At 39.9% G+C, this 17,258-nt stretch overlaps 2 protein-coding genes across 2 annotated transcripts; both read left to right on the plus strand.

Annotated features, from left to right (window-relative positions):
• Positions 1 to 5,826: 5,826 nt before the first annotated feature.
• On the plus strand, positions 5,827 to 12,095 carry LOC113318948. Its single transcript, XM_026567241.1, has 19 exons — positions 5,827 to 6,169; positions 6,282 to 6,351; positions 6,471 to 6,513; positions 6,809 to 6,886; positions 6,998 to 7,082; positions 7,204 to 7,335; positions 7,624 to 7,734; positions 7,912 to 7,969; positions 8,135 to 8,231; positions 8,517 to 8,552; positions 8,840 to 8,976; positions 9,191 to 9,261; positions 9,360 to 9,413; positions 9,696 to 9,838; positions 9,965 to 10,108; positions 10,308 to 10,547; positions 10,657 to 10,716; positions 10,967 to 11,254; positions 11,614 to 12,095. The coding sequence occupies exons 1-19, from the start codon at positions 6,043 to 6,045 to the stop codon at positions 11,740 to 11,742; spliced, it is 2,103 nt and encodes a 700-aa protein (XP_026423026.1). The 5' UTR covers positions 5,827 to 6,042; the 3' UTR covers positions 11,743 to 12,095.
• Positions 12,096 to 13,022: 927 nt separating this feature from the next.
• Positions 13,023 to 15,627, plus strand: LOC113319072 (50S ribosomal protein L7/L12-like). Its single transcript, XM_026567368.1, has 2 exons — positions 13,023 to 13,890; positions 15,433 to 15,627. Exon 1 carries the CDS (start codon positions 13,074 to 13,076, stop codon positions 13,602 to 13,604), a length of 531 nt encoding a protein of 176 aa, XP_026423153.1. The 5' UTR covers positions 13,023 to 13,073; the 3' UTR covers positions 13,605 to 13,890; positions 15,433 to 15,627.
• Positions 15,628 to 17,258: the final 1,631 nt, after the last annotated feature.

Here is a 17,258-nt window from a genome sequence, read left to right on the forward strand (position 1 = left end):
AGTGAAGGGATTCCGTGTAGATCCTCAGTCCCCAAGTGCAGTTTACATGTTTCCATCTTGTATGGTCGGTGGGTTGACCGTGATAAAGATATCTCCATCGTGCGTTCATACTTGTGATTTTGTTACTTCTTCCACGTGAAACTAAAATATGGAGGAGTACGGGTTACCTTTGTAGTGATTGTTGCCATGATGAAGCTCTGTCTGGTATCAACAAACGGGCGGCAACAGTTCTTGGCAGCAGATGTGATAAGAAGAGACTACATTGTCATGGGAACAAAGTAGGTTGGATGGAATTGTATGGGCGTCCATGGAAGTAAAGGGATTGGCTGGATGCGTAAGCGAGCAAACTGTCCATGACCACGAGATTTGGTGGGATGGATCAAAAGGCGGCCACGACTAAGGAAATTGGCTGGCTGCGATCATGATCCTTGACATGGGGAGTGTGGTGGCACGACCGTTGGAAGGAAGGAGTGGAGGCTACGGCAAGATCCTCGGCAAGGGAGAGCGGCGGCTACGACACGATCCTTAGAAAGAAAGAGTGGCGGCTACGACACGATCCTTGGCAGGAGGAGCGGCGGACACGGGCACGAACCTTGGCAGGAAGGAGGCGTTGAAGCGGCTTCGGTTCTTGGAGAGGACGTTGAAACTTATAGAGCAAAACGCTGAAGCTTCGTCTTCGGATCCTGGAGCAGCTTATGGAGAGAACGCTGAAGCGGAGCGGCTGCTGAAGCGATAGTTGAAGCGGAGCCGCTGCTGGAGGATGTTGAAGCGGAGCGGCTGATGAAGATAACGTTGAAGCGGAGCGGCTGCTGAAGCGAATGTTGAAGCGGAGCCACTGCTGGAGGACGTTGAAGCGGAGTGGCTGCTGAAGCGAACGTTGAAGCAGAGCCGCTGCTGGAGGACGTTGAAGCGGAGTGGCTGCGCCAATCAGCGTGTTGTCAAACTGGACACCCTTCAAGCGAACAGTGGTTAGGAGTCCCCAGTTCCATCTATCAATCGTGCTTTCCAGGAGAGGTTGGGGTTTGGCAACGACTTCTCTGGCTGGAAACAACTGCTTTCCTGATGCAGTGTAGTTGAGGGCTGCAAATATGTCTTGACGCTTCGCCTTGGGGAAATATAGAATCTCACATAAATGTTTCATCATAGACTGCATGATTTTATGGGCGAAGTCCCCGGAAATCATGCAGCTCCTGACAGGAAGAGAGTCTTTGTGAACTCAGGAGGGTTGCTGATTTTCTTTGCCTCGATTATGGTGAAGTCGTTCCTGATCTTCACGTGTGATGAAATTAGATTGCTGATTCCTTTATACTGGGCGTTCAAGAGCGACGCGAGCCTCTTCGTCTATAAACACGCTTCCTGCTGAAGTGTCTGCACCGGATGTCAAAAGTATTCCTTGCCATCTCCATCTGGGGTTGACGTGACTCTTGTGGTGGCCGCTCTGTGAGTGTCTTGAGGAAAATAGGTATCTCTTTCTGAGTTGTAGCCATGTCTATCTGAGCCTTACGAGATACTTTTGTCTTTCCATCAAACCAACAATGGTAAGAGGAGGTCGGCTTTTTCTGGCTTCTCCAGTCTCTCGTCCCGATGGTGGAGTAGCAGCGGCTCTAGTGACGGTTGGACCTGTCACACTTGAAGAAACGCTGGGGGTGGCGTATTAATGCCACTGGAAAGAGCGTTAGTACCGGGGATGATTTCAGCGCTGGTGTTCTCAGGGCTTGTCGCTGATCCAGACTTGAGTTCTACTATCTTGAGATAGGGTTGAAAATGAAATCGGAAAATGGAAATCAATATTGTAACCGATTGTTTGAGGGTGAAAACAGTTTCTGCTGATTTCGGTAATTTCGTGTGTGGGTGAGAAACGAGTCTAAACCCTAAACAATTTACTGCACGGGAGTACTTTATATTCGAGAGATCAATCTGTACAAATCCGGTCTAAACCAAGAAATGGCCGTTCCAGACTTGCTTTGGTCACAAAAGTGAAGTAGAAGGATAAGGGTTGGTCTTAGGGAGGGAAGCGAAGAGATTGTTGAAGCCACAATGGTTGAATCTGAAAGGTGTGGTTCTTTTACGACTTGTATTAGAAGGTAAAGCTGGATATCCAAGATGGAAAACTACCAGGTGATTTCTGAGTGTTGTAGTGTTCTCCTGACCAAAACCTGTTGTTTGGTGGAAATAGGTGAAACCTATTTATATAAGTCGTAATAAAACGTACCCTGGCTTCGTAAGAAGTGGAAGCGGTTTAGTGGTGGAAGAAAGTGGTAAGAGGTAATGCCTGGAATTGATGTTTCCATAATGAGGATACGTTTCACCACTTATTTCTTTTCATTACTAATCGCCTCACCTTTATGACACTTTCTTGTAACGGGCGTATTGCACGCCGCACGCTGTAAACCGCCAGACCAATACCCTGATGAGCATCCCCCAGTTTGTGACATGTTTTGATGTCTCGACTATTTTCATGGAAAACGTGTAGCATATTTCTAGCGTATGGAAAGTTAAGATTGAGAGGTTTCCTAATTTGGTGGCGACCATTCGATGACCGAGATTTGCATCTCAAGTGGAAGGGTAGCCGTTGATCATGGATACCCTCTGAGCCAGCGGAGTGGCCGCGCCATGGCTTGCGCATGCTATTGGCATGGCCAATTAGGGTTTGGTGCCGTGACCAAAGAATTGACATCATAGCCAAGAGTGTGTCGTGGCCAAGAATTGGCAGCATAGCAAAATTAGGGTTTGGGGGCACGGTGGCGAACTTGTACGGCTGAGATCTGCATCTCAGGAGGAAGGGTAGCCATTGATCGTGGCTACCTTCCGTTTGGCAGCCAGCGGCATGGTGGTACGACGACATGTCTTTGGCGTGGCCAAATTAGGGTTTGACACCATGACCAATGAATTGGCATCATAGCCAAGAGGTTTCCACAATTTGTTTGGTTTGGTGGCAAGCTTGTGTGGCTGAGATATGCATCTCAGGAGGAAGGGTAGTCGTTGATCGTGGCTACCTTCCGTTTTCCAGCCAACGACATGGTGGCATGGCCGACATGGCTTTGGCGTGGCACATTAGGGTTTGGCACCGTGACCAAAGAATTGGCATCGTATCCAAGAGGTCGCCATAAGTCGTTTGGTTTGGTGTCACGCTTGTACGGCTGAGATCTACATCTCGGAGGGAAGGGTAGCTGTTGATCGTGGCTACCTTCCGTTTGGCAGCCAGCGACATGGTGGCATGACCGGCATGCTCGTGCATACTTTAGGCACAGCCAAATTAGGGTTTTGGCATAAACCGTGGAATTTGGAATTGCGGCCCAAAGTTGCCACAAGTTTGGTGGCGAACTTGTACGGCTGAGATCTGCGTCTCAAGAGGAAGGGTAGCCGTTGATCGTGGCTACCTTTCGTTTGGCGGCCAGCGGCATGGTGGCATGGCCGGTATGCTCGTGCATACTTTGGGCGCGACCAAATTAGGGTTTTGACATAAACCGTGGAATTTGGCATTACGCCCAAAAGTTGCCACAAGTTTGGCGGCGAACTTGTACCGCTGAGATCTGCATCTCAGGAGAAAGGGTAGCTGTTGATCGTGGCTAACTTTCGTTTGGCGGCCAACGGTACGGTGGCATGGCCGACATGGCTCGCATACTTTAGGCGCGACCAAATTAGGGTTTTGGCATAAACCGTGGAATTTGGCATGGCTTGGCATGAAATGGAGACGCAAGCATTGTGCAGAGTTGCTGGCTCGGCTTGGACGGGGCCGCTGGCGTGGTGCGGCTTAGACGGAGCCGCTGGCATGCCTTTGGCATAGTGGTGTGGTTGACATGGTTGGCATGCCTTTGGTACAGTGGCGTGGCTGGCATGGTTGGCATGCCTTCGAAACGGTGGTGCGGCTGGCATGCCTTTGGCACAGTGGCGTGTCTGGCATGGTCGGTGTATACCTTTGGCACGGTGGCGTGGCTGGCATGGCTGGCGCATACCTTTGGCACGGTGGCGTGGCTGGCATGGCCGGTGCATACCTTTGGCACAGTGGCGTGGATGGCATGGTTGGCATGCCATTGGCACAATGGCGTGGCTGGCATGGCCGGTGCATACCTTTGGCACGGTGGCGTGGCTGGCATGGTTGGCATGCCTTTGGCACGGTTGAGTGGATGGCATGGCTGGCGCATACCTTTGGCACGGTGGCGTGGCTGGCATGCGTTTGGCACGGTGGCGTGGCTGGCATGGCTCGTGCATTCCTTTGGCACGATGGCGTGGCTGGCATGGCTCGTGCATTCCTTTGGCACGATGGCGTGGCTGGCATGGCTCATGCATGCCTTTGGCACGATGGCGTGGCTGGCATGGCTCGTGCATGCCTTTGGTACGTGCGGTTGGCATTAGCGGAGATGATGCCAGCCAATACTAAGGGTTCTGCCGCGGAACGTAGTATTTATATATATAAAAAAAAGGTACCCAGTGAGTCTTGTATTGGCAAGGTGCCGAAATTTATAACGTATATGGGACGGTTGCCGCATCCGCGATCTGGGTAAATTTTACGTAGACATATTGAACGGCTCAATAAATGTGCTAGTGGGAATATTGGTATTCACGGCTTCGTTTCCCTACGGAGTGACGTCATGTCAGACTAAGGTTTTACGATTTGACCCTAAGCTAAAAACCACCATCAACACCAGGAAGAGCGTCTCCTGAAAGTTCATAACAAAAATCAAATTTAAAAAGCATTTGGAGTTTCCTTTGATTGCTCCCGACCTTCTCAAGTCTAGAAATGTGTATCATCCAATAAGTTAAATCATCACCGATAAGTTGATTGAATGAAAAATTAACTCATTGAATAACATTCCCAGTTATCGTACGAAGCACCGTTCTTGATTTGGCGATATATAATGGTAAGAACTTCCACGTACTCCCTCTCTTTTTTTTTTTTAATTGCACCAAATCTATTTTGTAATGGGATGGTGTCATGTTAATGTCTGTTAATTTGGATAAAGATTCCATGAATTCGTTAACGAAAAACTTTCATTGCTTTGCCAGAACCAACAACTCCTTTAACAACTATGTAGATGTAAGCTTTTGTGAGATCAATATCTTAATTAGTAGCAAAATGTAGATGTGAGCTTTTGTGAGATCAATATCTTAATCAGTAGCAAAATTCCTGATCATACTGAACTAAAATGAGCGGTAATTCGAATTTGAGGAAGGAAAAAAAAAATCAACAAAAACTCGACTGACTAAGATAAATTTTATTTGAGAAAATTGAATATTTTTTTTTGGTCACAGGAAAAAATCACACTGGCTGGATTTTTCATAAAAATATTCGTTGAGATTGAACGGCTCGGGAAATAGATTCGCTAATGTCAAATAGAAGGCCAATTTAGAACATGGGAGGAGTGTAACAGAAAAAAGGAAAAACAAGTATTGAAATTATAGGTAGAATCCCAATATTCGTTACGTCATGGCATACCAGAACTACACATCTGTAATTCTGGTAAGCCATGGGCTAGTCTATTGCAATCTCGCAAATTTTACTACCATATTGATTGCTCATTGCTAGGTTGTAGAGAAATTTTACTAAGAACAAGGGCTATGAAATGAGAGTTATTCAAAATGAAGGAGTTAAATCAAATTCAATCGAATTAGGTGCTACAATTAATATTGGAAAGGTCCACTTTCTTCCAAGCCACTTCGCAGACTCATTCAAATAAAAGAGTGTCCCAAGACTAGGAGGCAGATGTTAAGCCGCTTGGAAAAAAACGGCTTCCGGAGCTACCCAAATGATTTTTTCTCTTCAACGGCTGATGTTGAGCCTTTTACCATTCCATAGTGAAAAAACACTCTTTGGCCCATTCTCTCGTTGGAATGAGTGCAAAAACACTAATTCCATAGCCTTGCACCAACCCACGCAGGATTATTCCGGGCACATGTTTCCCCACTCCACCAATTATTACGGCAAATACCCAAAAACTATAAATACAAATCAATCTAAATCAAACTCATAGATCACTAAAATTCCCTCCCCCTCTTTATCCCTGGTCTAGGGTTCTGTTTTGTGTTTTTCAGGGTTCAGCCATGGTTCCTTTTTCTTCATCGATTTCTCTTCTGAAAGCATACTTATTTCCACTGATTTTACTTTCTATAGCTATTTTCTTTCAACTTTTTATCATCCCTTCTTCTTTTCCTACTTCACATTATGATGGTAAGTTTTTATTTGAGATTTTTCTGATCATCGAAATCATAATAATTTTAGTTAAGATTATTACTGTAAAACAAGTGTGGTTTGATTATTTTTGTTTTTATGTGTTTGTTAGTTCTTGGAATTAAACATTACAGCTCAATTGAAGAAGTTAGTGAGGCTTATGAGAAGTTTTCTTCGAGATGGTAGTGATTCGTTTCACTTGATTTTACTGAATTAAATTGTAGCTTAAGATTATAACTGCCTTTGGTTATGTAGATTGATTAATTTTGCTTTCTGAGTTTGGATAATTGAAAATTTTCAGGAGCTCAGGAGAGGAAGAGCCCGCCGTAAAGGATTTCATTAAGGTTAGAAGGATTCTTAATTCAACATTTTTGGAAGATTACATTGCAAATTAGGTTACACCGATAAGTGCAATTTTGAACTCGAATGTTATTTTAGCAACAATTTGTAGGATGACTGGCAATTAGGTTAAATCCATTGACAAGTTTAAACTTGGTCGAGTTTTGTTGAATTCAGTGTTTGAACTTTACGATTTTTTATGTATATATTCCACGCAATTCTTACATTTTTAAGCAGTGTTGGGTATTTTACTCTGTAGCTTTACTCTTTTGCTGTCTTGTGATGTTGGATCCTTTGCAGATACGTTATGCCTATGAGCTTCTAACAGATCCATTGTGGAAGAGAGACTATGATGCATTTGGCGTTGATGAGCATCTTGTAAGTTCTTACATGAAAGAGATTAAGTTTTGTTTTAGTTTACGTCATTGGCCTTACTCTTACTTTATTTTTGAATGTTTGATCTCACGTTATTTGTATGAATTACTTTAGCATACTTTGGAAGAGGTGAAAGCAAAATATGCCGAGGAAACATTCTCGAAAGTTGTGCTACCTCTACTAAATGCTTCTTCCTCTGGTGGGTATACTTGTCTCTTTTAAATGATTTCCTTCGGTTGATAAATTTGTAATTATTATATGGAAAGTGCAACTAGTCAGGACTAATTTATCTTTATGCTTGTTTTCATTTAACCTTGCAGTCCATGATTTCAATGTACTTACTACTGAAGACTTCAAATATGCAATTGGGAGCTCAAAGGGGTTGCTAGTTCAGGTTTACTCATCAGGGAGCAGCCGTTCTGACAAGTTTTTGTATAACTGGAAAAGAATCAGTATGTTTGTCATGTACTATGAGCTTATTACTCCATTGGAAGTAAATTTTGCCAAAGTTCTATATTCTGCTCACATTGATTGCTTATTTGAATAACTCTTCATAGGCATCAGATTAGGTGCTCGTAATCTCAGTTTCGGTCTAATGCATTGTCTCTATACCATTGCTGTTTCTAGTTTTGAGTTCTTATAGAAGATTATGCATGCTTCATTAAATTCCATTTGATTTTTAATCTTTTCTGTAGTCCTGCCTGCCAGTAATAATGCATGTAAATATATGTCTGTTCCAGCTAATTTATTGGACGGGATTGCTAATACTGGTATGGTAGAACTTGGTGAAAGAGAGCTTGCTACTTACCTTGCCGAGAGGACATCCACAGGACAACCCTTCTTCAGAAACGGTAGGAATTCTCTGCTATTGTATGCAAAATGATTAGTGACAGTTGTATGTTACTAATTGTGTTTTCTGGTGGTGGCTGATTAAGGTTCATGCCGTGCGCATCCCAATTCATTTTCCTAAGCACCACTTTTATTTAGATTCTATTCAGTAACTTCTTATTATGTGATAATTCTTACAGGTATCCCTTCGCTTGTTGCATTCCCCCCTGGTTGTAGAAATTCAGATTGTCTACTGAGGTGAGTCTCCGAATGACTGAATTAAACGGATTATACTTGTTTACGATGTTTCATTTTCATTGCCTATTGTGGCCTCTGGAACCTCTCCTACTAATATTTCAGTTACAAGCGATTTCCCTGCAGGAAAGACAACATTACCTCTTACAGTATCTTTCTTGGTTGTAGGTATCATGGGGATCTCTCAGTGGATGCAGTTACTGATTGGTTTGCGACAAGAATACTTGGTTTACCTCGCATAAATTACTATTCAAAGGAGACTCTGGTAATTCATGGTTCCTTTGAAGTTTCATGTCCTAGTTTTCCAGCATTTGTTTTCTATTCTTTTAGGCAAGAGATGATCTGTTAAGACACTCTTTACATGACAGTTGCACACCACTTACAATTAGGAAATGTGTGAAAACCCAAAAACGTTTACTTACTATAGCACATTAACCAACCTATCAGAGTTTTCAAACTTAAATGTTTTTTGTTATTACATCTCGAGTGGACTACTCTTTTCGTTATGCCAAATAAAGTTAATGATACGGAGTTAATATTTCAATTTCAGGGGAAGAATTTTATTGCAAAAAGTGGACATCACAAGGTAAAAGTTTGTTACTATGGCTATAGCTTGCTGCTGATTTTCTTTGTCTATATACTATAGCTTCAGAAAATTAAACGTGTTAACTCTGGGGTAAAGTGGATATGGTGAACAAGTATAGGATGCTTATATTCAGCCAATGTGTTTCTTTTGATAGCTCAAGTTTTATTTTACATACTAACAGTGTTCTCTTTACCCAAGACGGCTGTCACTTAATTGGTTAATATATACAGTATTCAGTTCATTCAGTTTCCTGATACTTAATGTTCAAATTTATGTATGGACTACAGGTAAAAGTTCTTTACTTCTCAAAAACTGGGGAGCGCGCTGCTCCATTCTTGCGTCAAGCTGCAAGAGATTATTGGGCATATGCCTCGTTTGCTTCTATTCTATGGAGGGAGGAGGAATCTTCCATTTGGTGGAACAAGTATGTTTACCTTTTCATGACTGAAGTGTGCTCTTGATATACATACAATACGTCTATGTTAGTTAGTACAAATTAATGGTGACACAATTTTGCAGGACTTTATTTCCAAAATATTCCTTCTTCCTTCCACTTTTGATGATGCTTCCAGTCTTGCCCTTGTTAAAGATCTTTTAAAATCTCTTAGATTTCTCTTCTAATTTATGCTGGATAACAGTTTTGAGGTGGAGTCTGCCCCAGCTTTTGTGTTCTTGAAGGATCCGGGTGTAAAGCCTGTTGTGTTTCATGGTAAGTTACTCCGTTTCTGGATGTGCTGACTTTTCGTTTTCAAGTTCCGTGTCTGTATTCTCAAATGACACAGTGAATTCTCTTGTTCATCTCTGCAGGAGCCATGAACAGCACATCATTTTCAGAAATCATGGAGCAAAATAAACAACAAGGTAATTCAACAAATGCTGATTTCTCCGTGTTCTTTAGATTTGACCAGTCAGCACAGTGGTGACTTTACCTGACTTTTGCTATGCTCGACGTTTATTACACATGTTCTAAGGACCTTCTAAATGTCACTTATTAATTAGTTTGGAGGGTTGCATCAATACTTGTAGAATTGTATAATCATCAAAAGATTGCTATCAGGTTTCGCAGCAATGAAGACTTCCAGTGTTAAGAAACCAACTTACGTATGCTGTTCTGTTTGTCTCCTTTTGTCTTCTTTTGGTCAGTTCTTCCCCAACTAAGGAGCATAACATCCATGGACTTGGGATGTGATGCACGAGGCTACTCTCGTGCAGGATATGAGGCAACGACATGGTATTGCGTGATTCTTGCAGGAAGGCCCAGTCTGGAACTTAACAAAATGAGAGAAGTAAGTTTTCTTTTCCATTACCTTGTTAGATAATGAAGCGGTATTTGGTAGTCACTGGACTTTGGACTTGCTATTAGAAAACAGTAATTATTGCTTACCACTAGGACTAATCATACAATATCATAGACCATGGTCAGGGTACAAGATACATTATCAAATAAGGGTGATTCAGGTGCTGATGACGAAAATAGCACTTTAGCTCCTCAAGCAGCTGCTGCCCTAAAAGAGAAGCGGTTGACATTTACTTGGCTTGATGGAGAAGCTCAGCAGGTGAGTTATTTAAGCACCAGGATTCGAAGGTCTTCATTGTGGCCGAATTTATTTTGGAAGATAACTATAAATAGAATATTGGAACTAATGTTGGTATTTTTAATTGCTGAAATAAGCATGTTATTTTTAAAACTAAATAACCATTTTCCAGTCATCTACAGTTCTGTGTATGTGCTAATCGCCTAATACTGGTTTCCAGAAATACTGTTTCTTCTACATCCATACGGAGACCAGTTTTGAAACTTGTGGGCCAAGAAGAGATATGACAGATGTACCCCAAATAGTCATTGTGCGGTACAAAAGAAATTCTACTAAGCAGGATGAACCTAAGGCTCCCAAGAGACAACCCAAAACCATTTGGGATACATTTGAGGAGGATAACGAGGATCTTGCGTCTCAGCTTGTGGCTAAGTATGATGGTGCAATGGAGACTCAAGAGGTAGGGATAGGGATGTTGATCTAATACTTAATGGGTGCATTTTCAAATTCTTTATATTTCAGCTCGTGGCTGCATATGACTTTAGTGTTTTGGATAAACTTTCTCGCAGATAATTCAATGGGTCTCCAAAATTATCAAGGATGGTGACTCAACAGACCTCCCTTTCTTTGTAAGTAAACTCATTACCAGGTTTCTAAGAAACGACACCAAGTTTTATCAAATCTATTTCACATATTGTTGTTTACAAGTCTTGACAGGCATTCACTGTGTGAGAATTGAGTCCCAATTCTGCTTATAGCAGTTCCCGATTCATACATCCCTCAGTTTTTCTAAAAGATATTTTTAATGTATTACCACTTTGCTTACTTCATGACGTCATCAATTTTTGTTCTTATATGTTAATTCTGGTCTTCATACAGAGGACAACGACTCCAGATCTTACTCCCGAGGAGTCAGATGCAATCTGGTCGAGAGGCAGTCAAACAGTTTTGTCTACAGGCCAAGGACTGAAGCAGAGAGTTCGGGGAATCATAACCAATATACATGATCATATCGGAGATCCAAGGTTGGGTCCAATCTTGCTTCTAGCAGCAGTCCTCTCTTTTGGTTCCATTTATCTGCGCAGGAGTCAATCAGGTCTAGCAAATCAGTCAAATGGGACTAGCCAATCAACTGAGCCTAACCAGTCAAGTCAGCCTACTATGGAGGTATGTTAAATTTTGTGTTTATTTAGTTGTATTTGAAATGATGTTTGGACATGAAATGAACCCATGCAATCCTGCGAATGCATCCATGTTAAGCATTAGTAGGAAAACAATTATCACGTAGTAGGAGAAAATTTGTGTTCAAGATAAACATCATTTGAAGGAAAAAATGTTTTCCTTGGCCTTGAGCGCTTACCCCATCACAGAACTGAAACTTCTCAAGTTCTGGTATTCGTCCAGTTCTTTTAAAGCCTCTGGCTCTGCACTATCTCTATGTTTGTAATAACAAACTTGTATTTGTTCTTGAATTCATGTGAGATAATGACTGTATTCTTATTCTTTCTGTGACTACATTTTTCCAGGAAAAACCCAATCGCGAAAAGAGAACTCGCAGAAAAGCAGTATCGAACAAAGATAAACCTACTTCCATCGCTGATGATGTACCTAAGGATGCTTATAACCTGTTACCTTCAGATCCAGATTCTGACTAAAAGTTTCAGTTCAAGAGCAGTTTCACCCGCTCAACAGCTACTAGATACGCATTGGGTGGCTAATTTATAGTCTCATACTAGATTTTATATGCAGTTTAACACACATTGTCAGAGGATCCTACAACTGGCCGTTGCGAGGATGACATGGTTTTGTAGATCATCGTATAAAAATAACCTACAGTTGAAATTCTTTAACCATTTAAACTTTTCAACTTATGAATCAATCGTTGTAGATTTGTACACAAATAATCGGTTAAAATTAAACTTCGTGTAAATTAAGGTTTAGAATGCGCCAGTAACGTGGAGCTCTGATTCATACATTTTACGGATTTTATTGGGGTTAGTTCTTTGAACAATAATGTTGAATAGAGGATCTGAGCAAAGTTATTTACCTACTCCTATAAATTTCTCAACAAAATAAAAATAAATTTGATACGAAAAAATTTACTAAGATTAGAAAGAATAGTTATTCTACCGGGTGGCTTTGTGATGAGTTCAGAGGTGGCCTTGCCCCCCTGCGATCCAAGATATCTCTTGAAACGAGACATTGAGGCAAAACTTGTATCTTTGTTCCATGGTGAAGCTGTTCCATGAGGAGGCAGAGTCTAGTGTCTGATGGTATTGCTAAGGATGATAGTCTGACTGATTTTAGCTGTTGCATAACTAAACTTGGGATTTCCATTGTTCCCTCTAAATAGCTTTTTGCATCTGGCTTTCCATAGCATTCAAGGGTCCCTGCTCCTGCATCCAATGTTCCATTCTCAGTTAGATGTATATAAAAGTGTCCAAAAACCCTTTAGCTTAATTAAGATGTCGTGCTTTAAGAAGTAATTTCGGCGATTTAATAAAATGGAAAATCTTAAAGCCAATTTGGAAACAAAATTTTAGAACGAGTTTTAAACATAAAAATGTTATTCCTTTCTTAACGTTAAACACAAATTTTAGAACGATTTCCGAAGAAGTAAAAGTTAACAAAAGCATTTCTGTTTTTGATACCCAGACACCCAAATATCGTTAAAAATATTTCTCTAAAAGTAGAAGTCAATTTAAAAAATCAGAAACGAAAATAATTTCTTCATGAAAGGTAAACTTTTTCCTCTTAAAGGGCAAATTTGAAATGATATTCCCGGACTATCTTCTGGCTTTTCGACTAACTTTTTAGAAGCGTCGAAGCCCTTATCAGTCAACTAGTCAGTAGATATAACTCACCTGTCTGCAATCTGGGTCCACTAAATGAACCACTTTTCTTAAACCCTAGAAAACTAAAGTAGATCGAACTCTCTCTCACTGTTCCATTTTCTTAGAACTTACACAAAAACCAAAACAGAAAAATGAGAAAAATTCCATCAGAAACCCTAATAACAAATCTCATCTACTCCTCCTCCCGTACCAGAATTCTCCATCATCTATCTCTCAGTACAGCAACAGCATCTTCAACAACAACAGAAACTCAATCGCAGAAGCTTGAAAGAATCGCAGACCAACTAATCGACTTAACAAAGTTCGAAAAACATGATTATGGGATTTTGTTCAGACACAAATCAGGGTTAAACAAATATGGTCCAGCAATCTCAGGTCTTAATGCATCAGCAGGTGGTGGTGGTGGAGGTGGATCAACAGCGGCAGCAGCAGCAGAAGTTGTTGAGAAAGTAGCATTTGATTTGAAACTTGAAAAGTTCGATGCAGCTTCAAAGATTAAGATTATTAAGGAAGTTAGAAGTTTCACTGATTTGGGATTGAAAGAAGCTAAAGATTTGGTGGAGAAAGCTCCTGTTATGTTGAAAAAAGGACTTACTAAAGAAGAAGCTAATCCGATCTTAGAGAAACTTAAAGAATTGGGTGCTACGGTTGTATTGGAATGAAATCATTGATTATCAATTTTGATTTTGTAGAATAATAATAACTTTTTTTTTTTCAATTGAAAATTATGAAATGAAGATTTAGGTTATTTCTAATTGGGGATCTGTGGATGTGGCTGATTATTGAATTGTTTGATTATGGCGTATTGATTTAACAATGTCTCCGTGTCTACATTGCGAAGCGAGTTCCTGTTTGTTATTGCAGTAGAGAGAGTGGTTGAAGAAAATGATGCACAGTCTCCAGAGAGGGGAGATTTTATTTGGATCCAAAGAATTCTGATTTTAACAGGTTTGATCTCGATTTTACATTGTAATGTTTAATTGCTTTGTTATCTGGCATGAATTTAACCTGGTAGTTTGTTCTTTTAGTATATTGATGTTTCAAATTTCAATTAACTAAAGAAACTAAAACATAGATACTTGCCACTTAGTAGGAAATCCTAACTTGCTTGAGACTTAGAGAATGTAATTCATAGTTTAGTGTTGAGAGTATATTTTCTGAATTCTTTTGTTTTTATAGGGAGTCTTACTTCCATTATCTGTTCCGTCAAGGGAGCGTTATTAAATTTGCAAAGTGTAGTTCTTTTGCCATCTCAATGGTTTCTTTATATCTTTTGGAGTACCTAGCATCTTCATTGTTCAGCAATTGCCACATTGATGGGCCAAATTTGTAGGAGGTTCAACTTGGACCAAAAATGCACTCATAATTTAATTCAAAAAATATATTGGAAGTTTAATACACGAAAATGAGCTATTTGGATATATTGATTTCAAACTGGCTATTGTGATGTTCCCAATCCTTAAAAACTTGTTATCGTGTCACTTTCGAACTTCAGATCAAATTTGACCTATTTTGTTTCAACTAGTTTTGGTGTTGTCTATGTATGTCTGATTTCTACTTCTAGTTTACAAGTTATGGCTGCTAAAAAGGATTGGACAGAATTTCCATTTATTGGAACTTCTTTGGTTACACGATTGCTGAAGGTCTTCTATGTTGATGTTACCCTATAGCCTTACACGTTGTTATGTGGGTATAATGGCAGGGAATAAATTGTAGTTTTAGTAAATATTGTATATGTAGTTATAGTTAAGCACAGTACGGTCTTACATGATGATAGTTTGAGGTCTGATCTTTATGTACATGATGAAGAAATCATGTTTTGAAATATGGATAATGTCCACGTGGGCCGAAGGAGATTAAGAAAGTAAGTTAGGAATGACAGGAATTTACAAAAATAAAATAAATGGCATTGTGCAAATGCAGCTTGTATGACATACTTGCGGCATCAGTGTATGACATAAACACAATAGGAGTTTATGTGTTTAGGAACCAGCCGGTTGGACTGATCTAGTTGCCTTAAGCAAAAATCATTCTGTACTCGAGCATTATGATCTGAAGAAGAATAGTCATCCCTTAATGGTTGAGAACTTGAGATTAACTGTATTTGGTTAGTGGTGTCTCTTATCATGTTTAATCACAGGCGGTGATGATGGACTTCTACCATGGTGAACTGGTGATAAATTACAGTTACCAATGATTGAGGACTTGTAAACCAAGCCTTGGTGTTTTAGTTTGGAAACTGTCTTTAAGCTGGTAAGGACTTGTAATATGTTAGTTGTAGAGTTCGATTAGGGTAGTTCAAGATTTCAGAGCGCTGGAAACCTAATGTTTGGACATTTGACCTTTTAAACCCATACAATTGATTGAGATTAAAAGTATATCTTGTTTTTTCTTAGTTACCTTTTTAATACTTTTTTTCTTTGCTAATGATTTGGTCAATGTAGAAGAATTTAGTGTTTACTAATTTCCTTCACTGCTTTCTTTTTTCAGAGACTGAGCAAATACACCGTGTGTTTGAGCAAATTGTTCTGGAGTTTAGCCATCGACGGAGGTTGGTGGTCCACTCTTTTCGTTAACATTAGTCCATTTAGCATAATTAGTTGAAATGGTACACATTGCATGTGCCATGTGATATAATCTTGGAACTGAAGATAACTGGTAATTCAATGATATTGCATGACTCTTGAAGCTTTCAGCTTGTGTTTTTTATGCTAATCTCATGGTTCTGAAATCTGGTAGCTGTAGATCAATGTTGCTATTGCAAAAGACTGATTGCATTAGAATTAGATGCTAGATGAGTACTTGATGTTTATACACTGGCATCACGAGATATAATATTGAATTGTTGATCCTAGCGAGGGTAGTTACCTCTGAGGAAGGCGTCATGTGCATGCATTTTGTTGAATATGAATTCCGCTGTGTTAATATATTTCCCAATCAGGTGGCCAGAGGATTAGTTGATTTGTGAGACTCCAACAAATTGGAGTTTCAACTTTGGGCTGCCATTTATTTCCCATGTTGGAGAAACGGAGTGCTAATAGGACTGGCAATGGCGGGAGGGGATCTGATCTAGTTAATTTAGTGGCCGGTAGTTTCTTCTTTTGATATATTGATGTTTCAATTAACTAAAGAAACTGAAAACATAGATACTTGTCACTTCATAAACATAGATACTTGTCACTTCATTGGAAATATGAACCTTGCTTGAGACTTGACAATGTTATTCGTAGTTTAGTGTTGAGAGTACATATTCTGAATTCTTTTGTTTTTATAGGGAATCTTACTTCCATGATCTGTTCCGTCATGAGAGTACTATAAATGTTGAAAATGTAGTTCTTTTGCCATCTCAAGGGTTTCTCTATATCTTTTGGAGTACTTAGTAGGACATATTAATGTGCCAAATTCTTAGGAGGTTCCAACTTAAACCAAAAAAACGCGCTCATAGTGTTGCTTCTAATTGTGTAACTTTTTTACACCAGAATGTATCTGCATTGACCCAGTCGGTGGTTTGGTGAATGCTAGTGTGTCTACTAGGATATCGTCCCTAGGTGCTGTTTCGATGCTTTATGTGCTAAATTCTTTTTGGCTAGACAACATTACACAACAATTTAAGAGCTCATAACCAGGTTGCATACTCTGTCCAAGAACAATGGTTACTTATTTGTTGGCATAATATTTTGAGATTTCAAATCTGCAGTGCCTTAGGTTCCTAGTCTTTCTTGTTTTTTCGGGTATTCTGCAGTTATGTGCCAAAATATTTCATTCTGGTGTAATGTGGTATAGAACAAGGAGGTTATATTGTCTGAGTTTGGACGATACTTTTTGCAAGTTAAATGTAGAAATTGTTCAGTTGCCATGATTTAAGCTGTGTACTTTGAACCTGTTGAATTGTCTATTCTCTAGCTAGTCTTCCATTCTGGGTCTTTTTTTATTTCACTGTGACTGCTATAAATGGCTTTTGGTTTCTGGAGTGTATAAATAGTTTGGGTTATCTTCAATAGTTTGGATTATAGTTACTAGATGGCTGTAGTATTTCTGGTAATATTAATGTGGTGCAGGGTTATGAGCATATACCTCTTGTTGATAGTCATATAGCATGGTATTCAATATTTACTTGTTGTTCGCTAACAAATAACTGGTGTTTGAACAAGATGCTTTAAGAGTTGAGGCCGCTGATTTTTTTCTGTATCGTAGAATGTGAAATTTTATTCTTGAATCTATGAGCCTGTTATGGTGCAGGGTCATGAGTAGGCATATCTTGTTATATACGCCTCGAATGTTGATTTGCTGCCAGGAATTTTGTAAAATAAAAGTTT

Source organism: Papaver somniferum, chromosome 10 (genome assembly GCF_003573695.1).
Source record: "Papaver somniferum cultivar HN1 chromosome 10, ASM357369v1, whole genome shotgun sequence".
Taxonomy (NCBI): domain Eukaryota; kingdom Viridiplantae; phylum Streptophyta; class Magnoliopsida; order Ranunculales; family Papaveraceae; genus Papaver; species Papaver somniferum.